At 44.0% G+C, this 15,923-nt stretch overlaps 2 protein-coding genes across 4 annotated transcripts; both read left to right on the top strand.

Annotated features, from left to right (window-relative positions):
- Positions 1–848: 848 nt before the first annotated feature.
- On the top strand, positions 849–11,326 carry gyg1b (glycogenin 1b). 2 transcript variants are annotated; one of them, XM_069159451.1, is made up of 8 exons: positions 849–995; positions 3,227–3,362; positions 3,482–3,656; positions 3,788–3,950; positions 7,848–7,974; positions 9,403–9,619; positions 10,129–10,161; positions 10,433–11,326. In XM_069159451.1, exons 1-8 carry the CDS (start codon positions 989–991, stop codon positions 10,580–10,582), a joined length of 1,008 nt encoding a protein of 335 aa, XP_069015552.1. In that variant the 5' UTR covers positions 849–988; the 3' UTR covers positions 10,583–11,326. The 2 variants fall into 2 exon arrangements, with proteins under 2 accessions (XP_069015552.1, XP_069015554.1); XM_069159453.1 differs by lacking the exon at positions 10,129–10,161 and having other exon boundaries at positions 853–995.
- A 1,910-nt stretch (positions 11,327–13,236) lies between these two features.
- Positions 13,237–15,917, top strand: bdh1 (3-hydroxybutyrate dehydrogenase, type 1). 2 transcript variants are annotated; one of them, XM_069159449.1, is made up of 5 exons: positions 13,237–13,469; positions 13,790–13,900; positions 14,128–14,269; positions 14,347–14,499; positions 15,268–15,917. In XM_069159449.1, the coding sequence occupies exons 1-5, from the start codon at positions 13,257–13,259 to the stop codon at positions 15,732–15,734; spliced, it is 1,086 nt and encodes a 361-aa protein (XP_069015550.1). In that variant the 5' UTR covers positions 13,237–13,256; the 3' UTR covers positions 15,735–15,917. The 2 variants fall into 2 exon arrangements, with proteins under 2 accessions (XP_069015550.1, XP_069015551.1); XM_069159450.1 differs by lacking the exon at positions 14,347–14,499.
- Positions 15,918–15,923: the final 6 nt, after the last annotated feature.

Below are 15,923 nucleotides of genomic sequence, written 5' to 3'. Positions count from 1 at the left end.
AGAAAGGTAAACATAAGTGATTGCTTTTTTTTCTAAAATATCATGACAAATGCAAAAAAAGCAAATTGAAATATTAGGCCAACTAGTTTTATACTTTTCTTTAAAAAAAAAAAGAAAAAAAAAAAACTAATCAAGCTAATATTCTTACAAATGTTCATTTCTATGTATTTAATTTATATTTTGATTTAAATGTATGACCCCCCCTTCCCTCCCCCACTCCTCTCTATGAGACCCATCTCTAAAAGTACCACTTGATCTGAGACTCAGGATCTCCAATGACACCACTACAAATAATTTGCCTGTAGTAGTAACACGGTAGGACCAGCGGCCTCCACGGCGAACTGTTTGTTCCGTAACTGCCTTGCTGTGATGTCTTTAATCCACAAGATGGCGACAAATTGCCAGACGTTTATTAAGGAACACATTGTCCCTGAACTCAATGCCTCTCTTTACGGCATCATCTATCTGCGCGTGTCTCCGTTGACACTTGTCAATGAAGATGACACAAGTCTCAAGAGAGGTTCGTGCTTGAAAGGTGAAACCTGCAGAATGATGTTCTGGGAGTGTACAATTATGTCTAATTCACTTTTTGTTGTTTTGTTTTGTTTTGTTTTGTTTGTTTAATCTTGTGACAGTTTACTAAAACGAGTAAAAACGAGTAGTCTGTTTAAAAGTTGTTTGTCTTCTTTTTTTTTTTTTTTTTTCCACGCTGTAGTTATACTCGTACATCTGTGAATAGTAGTACTCCCTGTACTTCTTTGTGTGTGTGTGTGTGTGTGTGCGTGCGTGCGCGTTGGAGGCTCGCGTTGGGCGCAGGTGGGTGTGTGTCTGTGCGCGTGTGAAGAGACCCGTCACGTGACGCAGCGCCTGGCTCCTGTCTCGGTGGTATAAATCCACCTCTGTAAAATTCAGTCAGTCTTTTTCCTCCACGCAAAGCTCGCCGTCTTCAAGTCCGGGCTACGAAGTAGCTTCGACTTATCCGTCAACCATGGCAGGTACGTAAACACGTTACCGCCTCAAACGGCGACGGCGCAACTTTGTTTTCTATCGTCACCCGAAAACGTGTTTTTTTTTTTTTTTTTTTAAGTAGAAAGTCTCGCGAACTTTGCTAATAATGTGAAATTAGCAGTCTGTTATCATGTTGCAACTAAAAAAAATAAATAAAAAAAAAAGTCGGTGTGTTGCTGGGTTATTCTGTTTGTGGAGCAGCATCCTGCCAGACTCCTTAAGTTTTCCTGTTTAAGCGACTAACTCGTGTGTTGTTGTTGTTTTTTTTTGTTTTTTTTCCCTGTCTTATCACAGTGACCGGCTGAGACTGTGACATACATGACGAGTGTAGCTGTACCTCTCTGTAACTTGCACGATCCTCTCCGTTTATTGTGTAGACATTCAAGTGTAGAAAGTCGTGTCCGGCGAGACGTGGAACATTTAGTTCTTTCATGTCAAAAGAGATCAGACACTCTTTTTAACAACTTCTCAGGGTATCTTTTTTTTTTTTTTTTTTTTTCTTTCGTATTATTTTGTTATTAACTCCTTTCAGGTCCTCGGACCTCCGGTTTAACAACCACTTGGCTATTGTATGACTAGATGCCTCATAACTCCACTCTCACGTGGGGTATAAGCTTACTGGAAACTGTCCCCTCAGTCTGGAGTGGAAGACGTTGTGGAGCCCGGACTGTGAATTCTATAAAACATGGACTGTGATCGAGCTAATTTCCATCTGTCCTGGACTTTGTTAATCATGTGTGAGGTTATATGCATTAAAACTACAGCTCTGCTTCAACCAATTGAAAATGGGGTGGGGTGGGGTGGGGTGGGGGTGGGGGTGTGTGGGTGCAGAGGCAGTGACACAGAACCAACTTTTTCCTGGCATGCCCTGGTAATGGGAACCATTGTTCTCCGGCTGGCCCGAAAATTGTAGAACCTCCGAGGCAATTAACATTTCACGAGGGCTCAGCAACTAATGATTGTTTAGCTGTTTGGTCTTTTTAATATGTCCGAAAACAGGGAACAGTGTCGACCGGCGCGTTTCCCAAAAACCTAATGTGCAGCCTAAAATGTCTTGCTTTTGTTGTAACCAACATTGTACGACCGAAAGATATTCAGTTTATTATCATGAAGGATGAAAGAAAAGAATATTCGCATTTAATAAGCTGGAATCAAAGAAGTTGAGTATTTTTTTTTTTTTCATTTAAAAATTGACTTCGATCAATTCATTGATTATCAAAGTAGGTGGCACTACATTTTACTGAAGGGGGGGGGGGGGGAGTGTTACGTGCAATCCAATTGGGATTCATGTTGGCCCACATGCTACATTCACACAACCATCCCAGCTGCCATGCCGGTTTCATCATCCCAGTAAATGTGCGCTCTCACAGGCGAGTCATTGTTCTAAAACATGACTTGGAAGGTAGCTCACCGATTTTCCTTCCCGCAGTCCAAGGTGGTGGTACACAGCGGGCGTCGCACTGCAAATAAAATTCACCTTAACGAGGCATTCAATATTTTACTGGGTACCGAAGTCTTATTATTCTTCAACACAAGTGAGAAGTCGTCCACCGAGGGGTGGATCGTATTGCTCATTTTTAAGCATTTGAAATGAAAGTTTTTTGTTTTTTTTTACCTAAAAGTGGGTTAAAAAAAAAAGGAGCAAAAAAAGAAGCTGTTTCTGTATCACTTATTCTAATGGTGTTGCCGGTGTATGTCTCGTATTGCTGCAGATAAACTGTCCAAACATGAATGAAGAGATGTCAAGACGGAGTAAAATAGTAGAACATTTTTCAACTATTTGAAATGTCAATGGTAAACTACATTTTTAACTGCACAAAAAAAAAAAAAAAAAAAAAAAAAGTCTCCTCTGCAATACTTAGCATTTCGAGTCCTTTTTGTGTTTTGAATAAAAACCACAACCGGTTCTTTAACTCAACCGGACCTGGGAGGTTTGTACTTAATATTGTCAGGGCTTGATTTATAGTACATATTGTGCTGACGCACTGACTGCAACTAATCAAAGTAGAATGTTTTTTTTTTTTAACTTGAATGCAGTTGTCCAGCTTCAAACATATTTCATTTAAGTATTTTTATATCAAGTTCTTTCCTGTAGATTTTTTTTTTTTTTTTTGGCCTCTGCAGTAGCCAGATGTGCAGAGAACACTCATGATTCGTCTGATCGTCCTTAAAGCTGATCAAATTTAATTGTTTTTGTTTTTTTTCTTTTTCTTTACAGATCAGGCCTTCGTGACGTTGGCTACTAATGACAGTTATGCTCGGGGCGCCATGGTTTTGGGCAAATCCCTCCGTAACCACAGTACATCCAAGAAGCTGGCGGCCCTCATCGGTCCACACGTGTCGGAGCCTTGCCAGTAAGAAACCAACAGCACAAGATTTCTTGAGCCACGCCTTACTGGCGTGCCTGTCTGCTCTTGTTTTCCCACCTGGATGGTTGATGGGGTGGTTTAATTCACGTGTTGCGAATCGTCAGGTCCGTGCTGAAGAGGATCTACGACGAGGTGAGGGTGGTGGACGTGCTGGACAGCGGCGACGCGGCACACCTGGCCATGATGAAGAGGCCTGACCTGGGCGTCACCTTCACCAAACTCCACTGCTGGACCCTCACGCATTACTCCAAATGCGTTTTCATGGATGCAGACACTCTGGTGAGATTTTTTTTGTTTGTTTGTTTGTTTGTTTTTTTTGTCCTTTAGCACAATGCACTTCAAGATGCAGAACATTATTGCTGTTCATGAACGCGTTTGTCCGTCTGTGCTCGTCTGGGTCCGCATCCCAGGTGCTTTCAAATATAGATGAGCTGTTTGACAGAGAGGAGCTGTCGGCCGCTCCCGACCCCGGCTGGCCCGACTGCTTCAACTCCGGCGTGTTTGTTTTTTGTCCTTCTACGGAGACTTATGGCAAACTGCTTCAGTACTGTACAGAACACGGCAGCTTTGACGGTAAGCAGAGAGATACATTTGTCTTTTTCCAAATTATTATTATTATTATTATTTGTTTTTTTTAATCAAATGTCTCCTAGATTGATCAAGTAGAGGAATCATTTTAAGTCATTTATCAAACAAAATTACAGCTTTTCAAATAACACGCGTGCTGCTTTTCTGTTTACTCATTGACAATGAAATATCTGAGGGTTTGGACTGCTGTTCGGACAAAATGAATCATTTTAAAGACACCGAATAGACTTGACCATCAATCGAAAATACTCAAATCATTGTTCAAACGTATTGTCGTCTGCCTTAGTTTATATAACGGACCGATTCAGCATTTTCAGAAAAGCCTTCATTTGCCTTCCCGCAGAAAGTTTCATGAAAAGATCAATGCCGGTGTATTGCAAAACCCACATCCATATCCCCTAATATTTAGAAATGTAACTTATTCATTTCGTGAGATTTGGGGGAGGCTGCTAGATGGATTTCTTTTTACCTCAGGGCAGAGCTAAGTTAGCTTTTTGCCACCATTTTCCAGGTTTCTACGCTAAGATCACCAGAACTCGAAGGTTCAAACCATTCCTTCGGCTCAATATGTCCGCTTCCGTTTATCCTTTGAACCCATTTCAGCATGTTGGCATTGGATTAAAATAATATTCGTTTCCCTCAAAACGCAATTTTACACGCACTTTATTGCCAATGATTTAATATCGCTAGAATCCCCCCCCCCCCCCTCCTCCAGTCATACACAAATATAAAAGCTCTGAGCTCACTTGAGTAACATAAAGTTCTTGGTAACGTGATGTTAAAACTGAGCTTGTTTACCTTTCGCTCTTAAGTACGGCATTTATCAAGCCCAGAGACCGGACACAAGGCCCTCCTGTCAGAGACTCGCCCTTGCCGAGTTATTCTCAGGGGCTCGGTGGGGCGGAGGTTAAATTTGAGAGGCCCTGTTTTGCACGGAGCACCGGTTGACATTCAGCAGTTCTTCTGTGAAGTGCACTGTAACTGAATTGTGGCCCTAGTTTTGGCTCCGTGTCAGTTTTGGTGAACAGCGCTTCTCAAATCGGTGGCTAAAAAAAAAAAAAAAAAAAAAAAAAAAATCGATGGTACACGCTAGTGGGGTGCTGCGGTTCACCTCCTTCGCGCTCCCCCCCCCAAAAAAAAAGACAGTTTTAATTTTGTTTTCGTGACAGAACAGCTGAAATCCCAACGCTTGACTCAGCCCTTCCCATTAAAAACACGTATTCACGCTGCGAATAACATTTGGACCAGCTGAAATATGCAATTACATCACCTCACCTAAACATTGAATCGCTAAGAACTACAATACTATGGTGAGTTAGAGGTATTTATTGTACTGAGAAGCCTCCGCCGGCAGGATCCTGCTTCCGCTCACCTTCATTTATAGTTGTGAATCTTCTCTACTTTTAGTTTACAAATCATTAAACAAAGCAATTTCTTTCATTTGGTTATGTTTGGTTATGTCTTTATTTCCCTCGTGATGGCGTGAAAGAGATTCCGTCGGGGAGACTTCAATGGAGAAACCAATTCATTTGCTTACCGTGGGCCAATGCGTTCAAGTGCTGACTCAAGTGTTCGTTGGCAACAAGTTTGCACATCGCAAACACGACCCAATCCAGAGGACATAATGGTCTAAAATGTCTCAATTAAAACTCATTAATTCCTCAGTGTCATTTTGGTTATGTTGTTGTTGGTTTTTTTTTAGTTTTTTTTTTTTTTTTATATCCGGCAGTTTAATGGCGTGTCATGGTCTTGTTTGCCCGATGGCACGCTAATGGGTAAAAGCTGTCTTTATTTATAGCCGCGGGCGGTCTTTTCACGTGCGCCGGAGCGGGAGTCGAAGCTGCCTTGACCTTTCGGCATTTCGGTTCCGCTCTCCTTTCGTGGCACACGCGACACGCCCCGCCCCGAGCACGCGGCACCCCGCCTCTCGCTGCGGACACGGACGATATATTGAAAAGCGGTTGAACCCGGAGGCTCTATCTCCGCATCTGTGGGCTCCAGTGTTGTCCGCTGCCAAAACAAACTGGCAGGGCTGGATGCACATTCTCGCCGCGGCCCGCTCATCCCCTCAAAATGAAGATATTCAGTCCCATATTGAGTTTTGGAAATCCCCAGCGGAGCCCGTGGGTTCGGACAAACGGCGGCTATGTGTGTTATTTTAAACTGCGGCAGCCTGCGGTCTGAGAAACTTTTACGGTCCCGATCTTTTTAGGCGCTCCGTGTTAAAAAAAAAAAAAAGTTCCACTGACGTCCCGAGCGCCTCCTCCCGCGTCGGTTCAATCACTCGGTGACCGGTGGGTGAAGCAGCTCGGCTTCGGTCGTCAATGGGCCGGTTATGTTTTTTTGTTTGTTCTGTCTGCGGACTGACAAGACCCGACCGTGAAACACAGGAGGCGTTCTATGAGTGGGAGGAGAGGGGGGGGGGGGAGTTTTGATAAGGCTCAATTTAGATGCGGTTGTAAACTAAAGTGTGGTTGTACCTACATGACATCAAAAGGTGGCCCTCCGCCCCCAAACTGTCTGGAGTTTGGTGCAAGTCACCGCCGCGGAGAAGGGCTGCTCCAGTTCCGACTGAGCGAAGGGCGAGCGAAGGGCGAGCGAAGGGCGAGCGAAGGGCGAGCGGCGAGCGGCGGCGGCGGCTCGGCCCTCGCCGCGGACCGGAGGCAGCTCGAGTGCAAACTCGCAAACTCCGAAACGAGCGTCAACCCGGAGGGCAACGTTGATTCACATCACCAGCGAGAGAGAGAGAGAGAGGGAGAGACGAAACTTCTTCAACGCTTGTCTCGTTTTGTTATTTAAAGCTGAGCGCTCGCGAATAGAGCTCGTTGTCGTTTGAAATGTTTTGGCATTGGAGCAGATGAAAGACCTGCGTTTCTGTGCTGATACCAAAATGAAAACTTGATTACTTCTTTTTTTTTTTTTTTTTTTTTTTTTATAATAATAATATTTTGCACTGAAAAATATAAAAAAAAAAAATCTTTATTCACAAATAAACTTCTCTCAAACCAGTGAAAGAAATCCAATCCGTTAAATGGTCGACGTCGATAAAGTACAAGGAGCAAGTTCTTTATGTTTCCATAACGCCTTGGTGTGGAAGAGACGCAAAGTGTTGTTCGCCAGACCTTTATTACAGTTTGAGGTGAGGAATTTAATTTCGCCCCATTGATTGGCAGTAACATGAAGCATGCGAGTGTTTAAAATGGAGCAATCAAATTAGCATTAACTGTCTGTTTAACAGGCAGCCTATTCAAATGCTTCTGCTGTTGCCAAGCAGAAGTTGAATTTGAACTGCGCAGTGTTTGAGGTTGGTGAACAAACAGCTGGCAAGTCGGTCTCGACAGTTGAAAAACTCCACACTGATGTGTGTGTGTGTGTGTGTGTGTGTGTGTGTGTGTATATATATATATGTATGTATATATAAATCCCTTAGCCTTTCTGCAACACACTGATCTTTGACATTTTTGACATCACTGAAGAGTAGGGTGTCCACAGCGTTGGGACTGGAATGTTCTGCATTTAATCTTCAGTGCAGCTACAGCGCTCACCGCAAAGCAACGCCGCACACTTCTCACGGTTGTGGTTTCACAAAGCCCGAGCGAGGCGAACCGCCGCCCGCAGCCTCGAGCGAATCAGATTAACGTATTTCAAATAACCCCGCGCGGATCGGCGAAAGAAGGAATGTATATTTTAATTATTTGCATGTTCCGCGCGGAGATGTTTTTAAATGAATCCACTTGAACCGGGTTCAGACTCGAATCGCGTCAGATTTCTTGTACGGTACGTTTGTAATGTCCCGTCAAAAGCGGCTTCTCTTTTCTTTCTTTACGTAATTATGAAGTCACGACCGAATGTTGATTCTTCTTTTTTTCTTTTCTGTCGCAGGAGGAGACCAAGGAGTTTTGAATGGGTACTTCAGCGACTGGGCGACGGCTGACATATCAAAACACCTCCCATTCATTTACAACCTGAGCAGCATAGCCATCTACACCTACCTTCCAGCGTTCAAGCAGTAAGCGTTCGGCCGCGGGAGACGCCGACATTGACGCCGTCGTTCCGAAACGTGTGAAAGCGCTCGCAGTTTTACAAGTCGCGTTTTAACACGTGCTTCCGCGAGACGGTCGTATTCGGTCTGGACGGCGTGCGAATCTTGTGCTCTGGATGCCCGGCCAAGACGCAAGTAGACACCTGATCACATGACGGTGTAGCTACATCGTGACATGACTTCGGGTTACGAGCGAGACGAGCGGTGATACTCCCAGCAGCTGAGCCGGAGCGTCCCCCGCTCCCACCCCCCACCCCCACCCCACCCATCCCCAGCCTCTTGGGTTGGATATCCACCCTGAGCTCCCAACAGCTGATACTGAATCCTGAAATAGAGTTGCTTTATTTAAAGACCTTTTTTTTTTTTTTTTTTTTTTTTTTTTATGTTCGCCTCCAGGACTGGTCATTGTGTAATGTGTCTTAAGCCCCCCCCCCCCCCCCTCCCCCCTCCCACCACCTCCACCCTCCACCCTCCCGTTCCAACAGCACCTCCGCGTCTACACCTCTTCCCTCAAAGAACGAAGCTCATCAACAAGTTCTTAGGTTTGGTATTTCCTAACATCCAACTGGGGGATGACACCAGGGATAAATGTGCCTTTAGTTGTTGCTGCTTGTCAGCAGCCGTGCCTGGAGGTCTGGCAAACGCAACCAAACAAATCCCGCTGGGCCAGATTCAGGTTTATTTGTGTACTCGTGGCACTTTGCCAACGCTAAGAAGACACCTGGATCTGTCAGAGGTGAAGCAACATTGTTCCGATTCAAACTTCACAGAACGTTATTATTACTTATTCAGGAATTTTATTTCATCCACACAAAGACAACTTCTTTTTTTTTTTTTTTTTTTTTTTTTTTTTTTTTAAAACCTCCCCAAACCTGCAATGATGTAATATTATAGTTATAAAATGGACATAAACATAATCGGTTTAGTTCTCACACTTCTCTTGCTTGTCACTCGCTGCGATTGTTAATCGTTTTAATGGAACCCAATCTAACGTGCGAGATACTTTTAATCAGAATTTCAAACAAAAGCACACGTTTAAAAGAGGGTTGCATTGCAAACAGACCGTTAAGTCAAGTTTTCGAAAAATATGAAAATCGCATTATTGACCTAAAACGTAAAAAAGAAGCTTGAATGCTCAAATACACAGCTTTTAAATGTGAGACCGTTTTATGATCCTAAAAACTACTGTAGTAGAATGTTATTGGTTTTTTTTTTTACTACTTTGATTTTCTGAATTACCATCTCTTACCATATTTATCTACAGTTTGAGAAAAATAATTCACAAAATCTAACAAAGCATTTAAAATATATATATATATATATATATATATATATATAAAAAAAAAAAATGTGTGTAGATTCTAATCCTTATTTTAATATATTACTTCATTTCAGATATGGTGGAAATGCCAAAGTGGTCCATTTCCTGGGGAAGACCAAGCCTTGGAGTTACACATTTGACCCCAAAGCCAGACGGATTTCGGGGAGCGTGGAGGACGCCACCACGCACCCCGCCTTCCTCCTGGACTGGTGGAGCCTGTACTCCAGCGCCGTGGTGCCCATGCTGCAGGAGCAGTACGGAGACCAGCCTTTCCACTCCGGATGCGTGGAGGTGAGTGAACATGAAATGAATTGGGGTTTCCGCTGATCCCGCATTTACTGTCTCAATAAGACCGTCCCCAACTCGATCGCGAGCGGAGTTGCAGATTTATAAACGTTTCAAACGGGTGCTGTCTGCTGGATTTTCCCTTTTTGTTGTTGTTTATAATACGACCTTGCAGCATTGCATTCATTGCATCAAATTGCATTCAGCTTGCAAAAAAAAGAATAGAATTGGAGTACTCGAGCCGAAGGAAACGCGTTGAGTCGATCGAAGACCTTAACGTGACCCAACCGACTACTTGCAGCTTCCGACTTTTTTTTTTTTGGACCATCGACATGCTGGCCGTGGCGTCCTGATCGTCAGGCTCTACAAAACCTAATGACGTGCGGGTGTTGCGATTTGTTAATGCAGTAAAATGTGTTTGGAAATACGGCGGGTTGAAGAATTTGACGTGCACCTCGTAACCGGAAATGTTAAAACCTCTTTTCTATCTTCCTATTCATCTCGTAACGTTCCAGTACGGTGACACGGTCACTTTTGAAAGTGAACAGGTACGGAAAGGAAGATTTTATTTTATTTTTCTAGATTAACAGTTGAATAACAATTTGTCGTCACCTGGTTATTTGCTATTAATACTCCCCTCTAAAATCAGAGCTTCCGTGTGTGTTTGTCTGTGGCCGTTAATGTGGAAAAGGCTACGTATGGAGAGTTCAACTAGAAATAAGTGTAAAGTCGGCGTTTTTCCGTTTTTTTGTTGCTGTTGTTGTTGTTGTTGTTGTTGTTTTTTTCTTCTCCCGTGATTGCGTTGTGTTTTTCATCCAGGGCGAGAGTACGCCCTCGCATGCACAGGAACTCCTGCCCCTCATGTCCTCGGAGGAGCGGAAGCAGAAATGGGAGCAAGGCCAGGCGGACTACATGGGCGTGGACTCGTTTGACAACATCAAGAGGAAGCTTGATACTTTTCTCAAATAATGTAGGAATAATTTGGGATATCAAAAGAGCACTTGCAGTCTAACAAACTGTAAAAAAAAAAAAATAAAATAAAAAAAGGTTTTCCTTTCTTCTCGTCTCTCCCTCCACCGGCACCAGCCCCCCCCCCCCCCCTGTACTCCAAAGACCGCGCAGTTTCAAAATGGGAAAAGGAAAAAGTCAAATGAACGGCTTTAACTGTCTACGCAGGCTTTTCACTATTCAGTTTCTTCTGCCGCGGGTTATCTTGTTCTGCTACACTGTAAAGAAAATCGGCAAATTGAGGCTACATATTAAAATGTTTGCGACGTGTTTTTTTTTCATGTCCTTGCTCATTGTAAAAAGGAGACGGCAACACAACTGGGCCTTTTTGTATCAGTGACATGATTGATTTAAAAAAAAAAAAAAATTTATTACGCCGTCATCTAGCAGCCTTCTTAATGTTGTCTTTTCTCAAAGTTAATTTACCTTTTTGTTTAAATTGGAACAGTCTCTGTCCAAGATAGAAAAAAAAAAATGTTTACAGCACTTCTAAAGGCCATGATACGGTCATGTAGCCATACATGTAGACTCGATCCTTAGTGCCTTAGCGTCGTGCTCTCTCTACTGCCTTCATCCTGTCAGTTGTTGACCAGCAGCTTTTCTCCAGGCGATTTGGTTTTTGATTTTAATCCAATTTACTTGACCAGGATGTTTGGCTGTACCACAAAATCTTTCATCTGGAATCATTAAAAGTTTTGCATTTGCTACGGTGGTTTTTTTTTCTTCCATGTCTTTGTGTTCTTGTTTGAACTGACCGTTTATATTTTGTGTACAATTGGATGCTCATAATTTAAAGGCATGTTTTATCCAGAAGCTCTTCACCGTGGGGACCGTTTTTGACATTTTTGGACTTGTGACTTATTTTTCACATTTTAGATGACTTTTTTTTTTTATCACTTTTTTACAAAAAAGTCATGTTGTCCAAAATGTGATTAAAAAAAAGTCAAACTAACATGTTCAAAGTATGACTTTCTTTTGATATTTTGGACGACATGCTATAGTATAGCTTTTTTTTTTTTTCCTATGGTAGAGAACATGCAATGCTGACTTTTTTTTCATATAATATTATTTTATATATGTATAAAATAATATTATATTGTTAAAATATATATAGATAAATATATATATAGATAAATATATATAGATAAATATATATATAGGTTAGGTAGTTACTTTATTAATCCCCGAGGGGACATTTTTTCACTACAGCAGCATACAGAAGCAACAAGATAATAATAGAACAATAGAAAAGCAATAAAATAGAAGTTAAAATATAAAATATAAATATAAAATGCACAGTATATATATCTATATATATTATATACAAACAACCAAGAAACACAGTCAACAGTATTATTTTGCCAGAGGTGAGTTGTTGTAGTCTTATTGCGGTCGGCAGGAATGATCTCCTGTATCTGTCCTTGTGACAGCGGCGCTGGAGGAGTCTTTTGGAGAAAGTGCTCCGCTGTCCCTGCAGCAGGTGGTGGAGAGGGTGGTCAGGATTATCCAAGATGGATAACAGTTTGTTCAGCGTCCTCCTCTCCACCACCTTTTCCAGGCTGTCCAGATTGCAGCCGACGATGGAGCCGGCCTTCTTCACCAGTTTGTTAAGTTTGTTGGTGTCGCCGGCTCCAACGCTGCTCCCCCAGCAGACCACAGAGAAGTACAAAGCACTGGCCACGACAGACTGGTAGAACATCTCCAACATCTCGCTGCACACATTGAAGGATCGAAGTTTCCTCAAGAAAAAGAGTCGACTCGTCACCTTCTTGCAGGCAGCGTTGATGTTGGTCTTCCAGTTCAGTCTGTTGTCGATGGACGCACCCAGGTACTTGTACTCCTCCACCATGTCCACCTCCTCTCCCAGAACTCTCAGCGGTTGTGGAGCCGTCGTCTTCCTCCTGAAGTCGACCACCATCTCTCTGGTCTTGGCCACGTTCAGGAGCAGGTGATTTCTTCCCGCCCACTCCACAAAGTCCTCCACTACTGCCCTGTACTCATCCTCCGGACGGGAGGATATATATATATTTACTATAATGTCAAACATGACATTTTTGACGACACAGTATACTACATATATAAATACATTGCAGTGGTCATGTGGACCCTGGATTAAGTACAAATTTAACTGTAAAGATGATAAAAACAACCTTTTTAAAGATACAACACATTGTTAAAAGATTCCACTTGTAATTTGTGATTCGTTTGGCATTTGCGAGGCTGACATTTTAGATGTCCAGCTCAAACCCGGAACATCTTTCAAAATCGAAGAGCGTTTTGGAAGCAGTGGGGGGGGGGGGGATTTACCTGCGGGCTACTTCTGGTTTCGCTTCAATCGCTTTGTTGGCCACAACAAACTCGGTCCGATTGACTTTGAAAAAAAAAAAAAGAATCACAAAGAACATTTTTAATCACACCTAAATGATCTGAAAATACGCTCATAGTTTGAAGGTGCTTTCTCATGAAGAACGTATTATTCTAAAGCCATTTCCCGACAGGGAATGGAGGGGGGGAGGGGGGGGGGGGGTTAGTGGACGTGAAGCAGGGGGGGCCGGGGGCGTGCCGTGACCCCACGCTGGCGGCTGATGAGTCACGCCGCTGTGCCAGGAAAGTAAACACACCATTCCGCCCCAAGATGGCCCCGCTGTCCACGTTCCGGGCGGCACTCATGGTGTCTTTCTCCGTGTTTCTGACGGTGCTGCTCGGCTTCGGACTGCCGGCGCTGCTCAACGCAGCCATGAGGCTGTTGGGGTTACCGGAGACGAGCGTGACGGAGTGCATCGTTGTGCTCTATGCAGCTTTTGTGCTGTACGTTGCGACGCCACGAATCCCCAGAGGAGTGGTGGAGGTAAAGTTGCATGGTGATGGTGGTGATGGTGGTGGTGGGGGGGGGGCTCATTTTCAGCACGGAAATGAATGTGCATGAGATCCCGTAACACAGAGAAGTGGATACGAACATAACGGCCACATCCTGACTTTGCTTTATTACGCCACAGTTATTGCGTAACCGCACGATGAGTATTAGCAACAGAAGAATTACTGTAAATCGTGGCGCAATTTTTGTATTCGTAATTTAAATGACACCCAGTTGATGATTTATCCTGCCGTACGTAGTGATTTTTTTTTTTATGTCTCACCTTAATAAGCCTTCTTGGGTTTTTTTTGTAGGTGAAAGGGAAAGCTGTGCTCATTACTGGCTGCGACAGTGGATTTGGTCATGCCCTTGCCAAACATCTGCACAAGCTCGGCTTCACCGTCTTTGCTGGATGTCTTCTGAAGGTATGGATCAAATTATGGGAGAGTGCCAGCGCCAGTGTTGTTTTGTGATGGGCCCGCGTTCTGCGTCCTGATGTGGGGGGCTCATTTCCACAGATGACAAACTCTCCCGGTCCCTGAACCCCTTCCTTCTTAGTGAAGAAGGCACAACAGCCTCTTTCCTGCCCATAAATGTTTTTTTTGTTTTTTTTTGGCATTTGCATAATATCAGTGTCAATCGCCTCTTGCAGGATAAAGACGGCGAGGGTGCAAAGGAACTCGAGGAGTTTCATTCAGACCGCATGAAGGTGGTCCAGCTGGACGTGTGCAGTGAGGAGCAGGTGAACACGGCTGTAGAGTACATCAAAGGCAACCTGCAGGACTCAGAAAGAGGTAAATGAATCAGTCTAAATACAAAAAAAAAAAAAAAAAATTCTCATTCACACATTTCACATCTGTGGCTGCCTCAGGTCTGTGGGCTGTGGTGAACAACGCCGGCGTGTCAACGTTCGGAGAGGTAGAATTTACCTCCATGGACACCTACAAACAGGTGTCGGAGGTCAACCTGTGGGGCACCATCAGGGTCACCAAAGCTGTTCTGCCGTTAATCCGCAGGGCGAAAGGTAAAGCTCTTGGGAAAAAAAAAAAAAAAAAAAAAAACATCCCGGATAACATAGTTGCATGTCCCCCCCCCCCCCCCCCCCCAAGTCTCTGTGAAGGATTATCAGCACAGTTAGGATTCCTGTTTGAAAGAAAAGAATGCAGCCAAACAACAAATATTAACAATACAAACGAGCTACAAAGCTTTTCCCCGAAATGCGAAATGAAATGTTTAACGTGAATGAGAATATTTTTTTAGGAAAAACTCCTGAACACAGTTACAAGTAAACAAGAAAGGCAAGAGACGGTAATACGAAAATATCTTGACGAAAGTAAATCATATAAAAATGAAAAGTAAGACGGGACAAAGTAGTAAATAAAAAGAAATATCATATTTGAGTTATGACTTAATGTATTTTAAATAGTTGTTTTAGAAACTCTTTCCAGCAGAGCAGCCGCGTGCTGCATCCCTTTTAATAAATTCATAATGAGTGACTCGTCAAGAAACAGTGATGCAGTTCAAATATTCGCCGAGCAAAGCAAAGGTCCAGGAAACGTTCTCGTTAAGAAGGTTGCTAAAGACGGTTGAACTCTGGACCCTGGAAGCTTGACGGCTTTCAAACAGCACCAAAGACCTTTAATTTAACATGATTCTGTTACTTGTGCCGGATTAACAACTCTGTCACCTTTCGACCGTTTTACACAACGGCCGTTTTAAGAGAGATCCTGAAGAGCAGCGGCCGGATAAGAGAATAAAAAGTCCTGAGCCAAGTTGTATCCCTTGACCGCAGGCCGTGTCGTGAACCTGGCCAGCATGTACGGGAGGATGGGCAACGTCCTGCGCTCGCCCTACTGCGTGTCCAAATATGGCGTGGAAGCCTTTTCCGACTGCCTCCGCTACGAGATGAAGACCTGGGGGGTGAAAGTGTCCATCGTCGAACCGGGCAACTTCATCGCGGCCACCGGCATCCTGACGCGCGACGTCGTGGCCGCCACGGCCACCAAGCTGTGGAGCGAGGCGCCCTCCGGCGCGAAGGAGGATTACGGGAAAGCCCACTTCGACCGCCACGTGGCTTCGATGCGCTCCTACTGCAACAGCGGACAGAAGGACGTGAGCCCCGTTCTGGGCGACATCACCGACGCCGTCGTGTCCAAGCGCCCCTACACGCGGTACAACCCCATGGAGCCGCACTGGTGGATCCGAGTGCAGGTGATGACCCACCTGATGGGCGCCATATCCGACCTCCTGTACTTCTAAAAAAAAAAAAAAAGAGACCCGTGCCAGCTCCCTCCGCTCCGCCGTCGGATCGGATAGCAGCACGTCCTTCGGCTCTGTAGCATTAAGCAGATCTGCAGACTCACCCCGAAGGCGAGTTTCTGCCACTGTAATCCTCAGCACTTGAAATCATTCACTGATCAAGCCTTAAAACTTAAATGTTGTTTTTTT

The sequence above is a fragment of the Embiotoca jacksoni genome, unplaced genomic scaffold (genome assembly GCF_022577435.1).
Source record: "Embiotoca jacksoni isolate LCO1_2020_lvr unplaced genomic scaffold, fEmbJac1.0.p SCAF_25, whole genome shotgun sequence".
In the NCBI taxonomy this organism is placed as follows: domain Eukaryota; kingdom Metazoa; phylum Chordata; class Actinopteri; family Embiotocidae; genus Embiotoca; species Embiotoca jacksoni.
Note: the sequence above shows the minus strand (reverse complement) of the source record. Positions and strands in the feature narration are given on the sequence as shown.

What these genes read in the sequence shown, in the direction of transcription:
- gyg1b (XM_069159451.1), top strand. An exon ending in CACGTGTCGGAGCCTTGCCA is followed by an intron (nt 3,363 to 3,481) that starts GTAAGAAACCAA and finishes GCGAATCGTCAG; the next exon opens with GTCCGTGCTGAAGAGGATCT. An exon ending in TACCTTCCAGCGTTCAAGCA is followed by an intron (nt 7,975 to 9,402) that starts GTAAGCGTTCGG and finishes ACTTCATTTCAG; the next exon opens with ATATGGTGGAAATGCCAAAG.
- bdh1 (XM_069159449.1), top strand. Translation starts at nt 13,257, where the DNA reads ATGGCCCCGCTGTCCACGTTCCGGGCGGCACTCATGGTGTCTTTCTCC. An exon ending in TCCCCAGAGGAGTGGTGGAG is followed by an intron (nt 13,470 to 13,789) that starts GTAAAGTTGCAT and finishes TTTTTTTTGTAG; the next exon opens with GTGAAAGGGAAAGCTGTGCT. An exon ending in TTGCTGGATGTCTTCTGAAG is followed by an intron (nt 13,901 to 14,127) that starts GTATGGATCAAA and finishes CGCCTCTTGCAG; the next exon opens with GATAAAGACGGCGAGGGTGC.